The sequence below is a fragment of the Ictalurus punctatus genome, chromosome 17 (assembly GCF_001660625.3).
Source record: "Ictalurus punctatus breed USDA103 chromosome 17, Coco_2.0, whole genome shotgun sequence".
Lineage (NCBI taxonomy): Eukaryota > Metazoa > Chordata > Actinopteri > Siluriformes > Ictaluridae > Ictalurus > Ictalurus punctatus.
In genome coordinates this window covers 6,173,514-6,180,032 of record NC_030432.2, presented here as the reverse complement: position 1 = coordinate 6,180,032, position 6,519 = coordinate 6,173,514, and the positions used below count along the sequence as shown (strand labels likewise).

Sequence of the window (6,519 nt, the reverse complement as noted above, 5' to 3'; positions counted from 1 at the left end):
AAGTAAATAAAACTGAGCATACCATCACTGACTTTTTCAATGTTTTCAAAATATCTTCAATTCATGGCAGCGCACTAAGGTGCAGTGTGAACCAAAAAGATCATTGAAAGAGTATTTTCACCTCAGCAGAACTTTGGTTCTTGACCACATTTGCATGTGAACATGGCTCCAACGCTTTATTCATTCAGTATGGGTGTGTTAGGAGGATCGCTGATCTTGAGAAATGTTATATACTGCTTCAATAAAAGCATCCGTGCTGCAAACGTTCACTGAAATAATCAATCATTGATCACTGAGGAGCTGCGTGTTAATTTCCATTCTACGGCAAGACTATATTTAAAAGTAGTACGTAACATAATAAGCAATTATAATAAGGGCATTACTGGGAAAAGAAATTGTGGATTTAGGATGGACAATGTATGCATTAATATGTACATATAGTTCATGTTTATAACATAACTTTATACTTAACTTATAACTTAATACTTTATAACTTATGTTTATAACTGAGATTATGATATACCATTCATAAGTATGAATATTAGATGATGTGTATAAGCATACAACTGATGTAACATTAACTGTATTCAGAGATCATTGAGCTGGAGTAACCTACTCTAGGGCCTTGCCTCACTTACATTTTGGACCGTTTCCCCCTTGTTTAAGATACACTCAAATTCCAGACATTCCGCCAAATCTCTGTTTATCATAGGCATCCCAGAATTGTTCCCAGAGACTTGATCTGATTTTAATAACGGGAGGCCTGCTTTATCCGTTTTTGTTGATCTCAGGCAGCAACCCCCCTTTCCTCAGAAAATAGATTAGCTTTAATTAGCTTACAAATGTTAGATCCCAAACATCTTTGTTCCAGCATCTTAACACAACACCATTGTATGCATTAAAGAATTAAGATAAACATATCAAATGTTTTGTCTATATTTATAAATTGGTATTCAAGCAAGCATCAAAATATATACCCTTTACAGTTTCCCGATTATTATTCGGTTAATCAACTTGAAGCATATTATTCAGCACTATGACTTATTCAGTATTGTCTCATTTCTAGACGAACAGGAAAGAAATGTAGTTACTGAATATAAGCATTTTGAAAAATTCCAAAATTCAGCAGATGGAAAGGTTCAGTTGCTTTGCAGAGACAAAGACTCACTGTAGCCAAGACTCAAGTCTGACTCCCAGCTGGGCCATGAGTCACCTCCAAAGTAGGACTGGCCAACAATGTTTGCTTTTCCCCTCATCACTGCTCAAATTGTTGTGTTATGTGGATATCCAGAGAGCATAACAATAATAATAATTACAAATAGCCTTTGTAGTACATGTAGATTCAGGAATCTGATGACCACCAGCTCCAGGGAGATGCAGAGAAGCTGATTTAGAGGTTATATTCAATAAACAGCCATGATTGAAGTACCTAATTTTGCTGCATTCATCAAACGAGATTTCCAAGAAACCAGATAATAATGCGGATTGCGTTTTACACAAATAAAAACGATGGTGGTCAAATTGTGGTCAATTGTGTTGCATTAGCCTTATCCTGAGGTACACCAGTCTATCCATACATCCATTTTCTGTACCGCTTATACTACACAGGGTCATGGGGGGCTGGGAGCCTATCTGAGGGGACTCGGGGGACACCCTGGTCGGGGTGTCGATCAATCGCACACACATTCACACACTACAGACAATTTAGAGATGCTAATCAGCATACAACGCATGTCTTTGGACTGGGGGAGGAAACCGGAGTACCCAGAGGAAACCCTCAAAACATGAGGAGAACATGCGAGCACAGTGCATATCAAAGACCATTATCTAAAATTAAAAAAGTGGTTAAATATGTAATTATATCCACAGTGATTACTAAACAAAGAGTATATTAAACACAGAGCCCATATGTACATGACATTTATGCAGAAATATATCTTGGGTCAGTCATTTTTGCATGTTTATTATAATCACAGCTTAAGTTACAACAATTTCCCCAATGACACAATTATACGTAGTGCAATAACTGAAGCATACACATTACATTTCACACAATAGTGGAGAGCATATTGGGTTATTTACTAGATCATGCTAGTAAACATTTCACAAGGATCACTATACTGAGGGAGAAAACATAACACAGAAGAAGTAGACATGACAGATGAAACCTTTTCAAGAAACATTAGACCACTCAAACACAAAGTTAAACATACTGACCACTAAGGAATGACTTTTTCATGGCTTTTGATCCATTCCTTTTACATCTTTAGACTGCTTTACAGACAAAACAAGTTTACAAAACATGTTAAGGCAGAGAAGACATTTCTTTTTACTGTTTTAGACATCAGCCATAATATTCTTTATGATTTCATCGAAGTGCACAAGTGTGAGGAAAATACTTCAGTATTTATATCCAAAGAAATGGGTATATAGAATTATTAAAGCATACAGACAAGGATCTAAATGTGGTAACATAACATCCAACAATATTTAGAACAGGAAAGGAAAGAAGACCCCTCTGCATACTCCTTATATTCTGCATAACCTTTACTTTAAGGCCAAGCATTAAAAAAAATAAATAATAAAAAAAAGGTAGTCAATTACCAAGTCCCACTCTGTGAACAGACAAGATTAAGTTGTAAAAGATCCCTCGAAGCATGTACGGTTTCAGCAAGACACCAAAACTCATGCCAGCTCACATGGAAAATCCCTCCAACCTAAATTAAGTGGAGGAAGATACAACAGGAAGTTGGAGGTTGTAATCTTAAGCAAATGAGAGACAAATGTGTCACAGTGCAGTGCCCATGGCAAGGAGCAAGAGAAATAAGCAGCAGGTAAACTTAAAGTGACTTTAAACGATAGACTCGAAAGCAGGGCCAAGTTAAGTCGAATCTGTCCTGGCGTTATGATCTTTAATATAAATCCATCTGTAAAAGGTTTGCTCAAAGTTCAAGCCGGAAGAAGGTGGATAAGAGCTTGAGAAGAGAGCTCTCCACTAATTCAGATCCGGTCCAGGGGTGTTTTGGAGATCAGTCAAGGCCTGCTAAAATGCAAAACAGGTGGCCAGTAATCAAAGCTAGGCCAGATGCATTATATTGTGTGCGAGACCCAGACACGTAAGGGCTAAATTAGAGTCAGACCAAACCATGCACATATTCCATTTTGCCTCATTCACCTCCATGACTGACCTGACTCATTCTGACAAGAGTAGTGGGTTGTTGGAACAGGCATGTCAAGTTTCACGGCGTTCCTATGGAGGGAGTTTCTCTGCGTTTTTAGAAAGACTCTGGAGCAGCATCTTTTGAAAGTCGTCATCAGATAGCTCTGGGATCAGGAACTCCAATAGCACATCCCACACACAGTAAACCAGGTGCCTGTGCATAATGAGTCAGAGGTCAGAGGCACATCTGTGTACATGTTTCAAGCTCACCAAAAACACTTGCACTCAATTTAAAGACATTCATATGCAGGTCACAGATTTATCCTGTTCTTCCTGCCCAGTATTTACTCTCCTGAACTATCCCAGAGCATGCAGTGTATAGGAACAAATAATTGATAGAAATGACATGCAGGTGCTAGGAATATATCTACTAGATGACCGTTATCAAAGAGTTTGTTTGTTTTCATTTAATTTTTGGTTCATATTAATAACACTTTATTCAAATATGTAAGGATGCAGACCACAAAATACCTCCTGAAATGTGCTTTTAAAATGATAAAATTATAATCAGTCAATTCAAGCAAAATCGGTCTGTTTTAATTAACTAACTGGGTTTAATTTGTTAACACAGTCATACTGATCTTAGAAATCCTCTTTTGACTGAATGGGCACAAATTCCCAGACACACACTACAAACATCATAAGAAGCCTTATCAGAAGAGTGGAGGCTATTATAGCCACAAAGGGGGAGGGGGAGGGAGGGAGGGGGCAGTTTGCTCCATATTAATATCCATGGTTTTGTAATGGGAGGTCCAACAAGCTCATATATATTAGGCATGATGGTCAGGTGTCCAAATACTTTTGTATATAGAGTGCCAGACTTTTGGATGTCAGAAATTAGAGGTGAACATGATACCCACACACTAGCTAACTTGGCTAATGTTAATGAAGACTAATATATATAGTTTTGATTGTTATGTTCTACTGAAAATAAACCTCCAAGAACATGTCAATTCCAAGTGAGATTCAGACAGTGAAGCCCCACCTGTGCTGCTGTGACTACTGCAAGATAGTTCAGTAGCAGTAGCAGTAAGCCAGCTGGTCAGCTAATTCGCTAAAATTAGTAATATTCGTGTTTTCAGAATGATAGCAGGGCATGGAGACATTTCCAAATTGCATGCATATATTCATAGATCATAGATATATTAGTAAGGGGAAAGATGTTCTTGTCTGCTAAATATTATTTCAATACTGGCCAGTATAACATTGAAATATACATATATCATAAATCCTGTCTTAAAAGATACACGCCCAGCAAACTATAAATTATTGAAATTATTTTCTGTGAGTATTTCGAGCAATTTCACATCATTTTTCTGGGGGTGTGTTAGGATTCATAGCACTGGGAGGATCCATTATATTCTTTTAACTATTTAAAAAGTACCCAAAAATGGTAGGTCAAATAAAAGCATGGTTTCACCAGTTTCTTTTAATACATTATTAAACCGTATCTTTCCTCATCACTGGAGTGATCCCCTTAAAATCTATATTTTTCATCTAAAAACAAATAGAAGTGTCTTCACACTCACACACAAAAAGAAAAAGATTTGAAGTACATAACTAGACCCATGTTAAACAGATAACACTACATGCTCACTCCTAGTAAGATGCTAAAAGGTACAGAAGATGTAGCATTCAAGCAACAGCAAGGGAAGGTACAGTTTAGTACACATTTTCTCAAAGGCATCACAATCGCATTATGTTGCAACATATTCACAATATGCTATTTTTGTCTGTACTGTGTAGCCCTAGTTCCTTGGGCTTTAAAACTTACTCAGTTTCTTATTCAACACAGATTGTTTTAATGGGTTTAAATGAAATGTCTCAGGGTAAAATTTAATTGGCTTTTGTAAGAGTTTGTGCCTGTTGCATAATAACACTGCACTGCTTGTGTGTATGATGCATTGTAATACAATGCAGTATTAATTGTGCATGTGTGTGTGTGTGTGTGTGTGAGAGAGTGTGTGCGTGCGTGCGCGCATATCTGTGTACCCATAGACCGACCTGTTTATGGTAGAATCTTGGAGAGAGTCGAGAACGACCTGCCAGGAATGCTTGTACTTCTCTGAGCCCAGTATATCCGAAACAAGATCTGTAAACATACGGGATAGCATGGTTACCCAGGCACAAAACACCCATACACACCCCCCCACACATCACAAATTAAGAAGCGAGAATAAAAAAGCATTGAAGAAGAGCACTAAGGAAAGTAGACAGTTTTAATGACAAAGTTATTGCATATTAACAAAAACATTTAACTGGAATTTTACTGTGATTTATACAGAGAGGAAGTGGAGGCAGGAAAGCAACTCTACCAGGAAGCAAATTCATCAAACACTGCAGTGACTGCTGTTTGGTGTCATCTCTTTGCTGCTGGGTTCGCTGAGGTCGGGGATGAGCAGGCAGATTTCCCCCAGGCCACACAGCCTGCTGCAGCACCCGCAAATAAGTCACCCAGTACTGCATACACGTCAGATTAGCCACTCCGACCTCCAGCCACCTACATATACAGAAAGTCAAAACTTTATGTTAAACCAAACATTCTGTTACAAACATCTGGAATAGTGCCTGAAGGTCAGGATCACGGTTTGACCTTGGTGTGGCTCTCTCATCACAAATATATTATATTTATAGGAAATATATATATTATAGGAAAGTAAAAACACAAAATCAGATATCTGATTGGGAAAACAGCATAGAAAGCCATGCAAAGTGCATGCACACATCGGTGGTGTAATTAATTGCCATAGAAGAGGTTAAAGCATTGAAGAAAGACTTGTGTGCAGCAGAGGTGTAGCAAGTGGGGGGGTCGGGTTTCTAAATGTTTATTCCTCGACAGTTAACTGTAGAGGTGGGGGCATGGTCGAGCGCTGGTTTGTGAATGGCGGGTGGAGTCGAGAGAGTGAGTGGTAAGGATGAGGCTGCACCTGTGGGTGAAGACCCACGAGAGAAAGAGAGAAAGAAAAAAAGAGAGAGAGAGAGAGAGAGAGAGAGAGAGAGAGAGAGAGAGAGAGAGAGAGAGAGAGAGAGAGAGATGAGCTGCACAAAACTGTACTGTGTGTGCTCGCAAGCACTGAAAAGCAATAGAAATAAAAAGAGTAAAATAAAGAGCACTTTTGAGTTGTCCCAAGCCTGCCTCCCATTTCCTCCTTTCCAGCTGAAAAGGAGGGATGTCACACTGGTGCCGAAACCCAGGAAAATTGAAGATGATGCATCATCATCAACGAGTCCTCACCACTTTCTGAGATCTGAGAAAACCCTCGCCATCAACCAGCAGATGCAACATCAGGCCCTCCTTG

At 38.7% G+C, this 6,519-nt stretch overlaps 1 protein-coding gene across 1 annotated transcript in view; it reads right to left on the bottom strand.

Moving 5' to 3' along the window:
- Nucleotides 1-1,943: 1,943 nt before the first annotated feature.
- The window catches only part of snx19b (sorting nexin 19b), a 36,404-nt gene continuing 31,828 nt past the window's right edge, over nucleotides 1,944-6,519 (bottom strand). Inside the window, 4 exon segments of the mRNA XM_017491351.3 lie at nucleotides 1,944-3,274; nucleotides 3,276-3,374; nucleotides 5,225-5,312; nucleotides 5,536-5,720. Coding sequence (XP_017346840.2) covers nucleotides 3,172-3,274; nucleotides 3,276-3,374; nucleotides 5,225-5,312; nucleotides 5,536-5,720 — 475 coding nt within the window. The 3' untranslated portion in view covers nucleotides 1,944-3,171.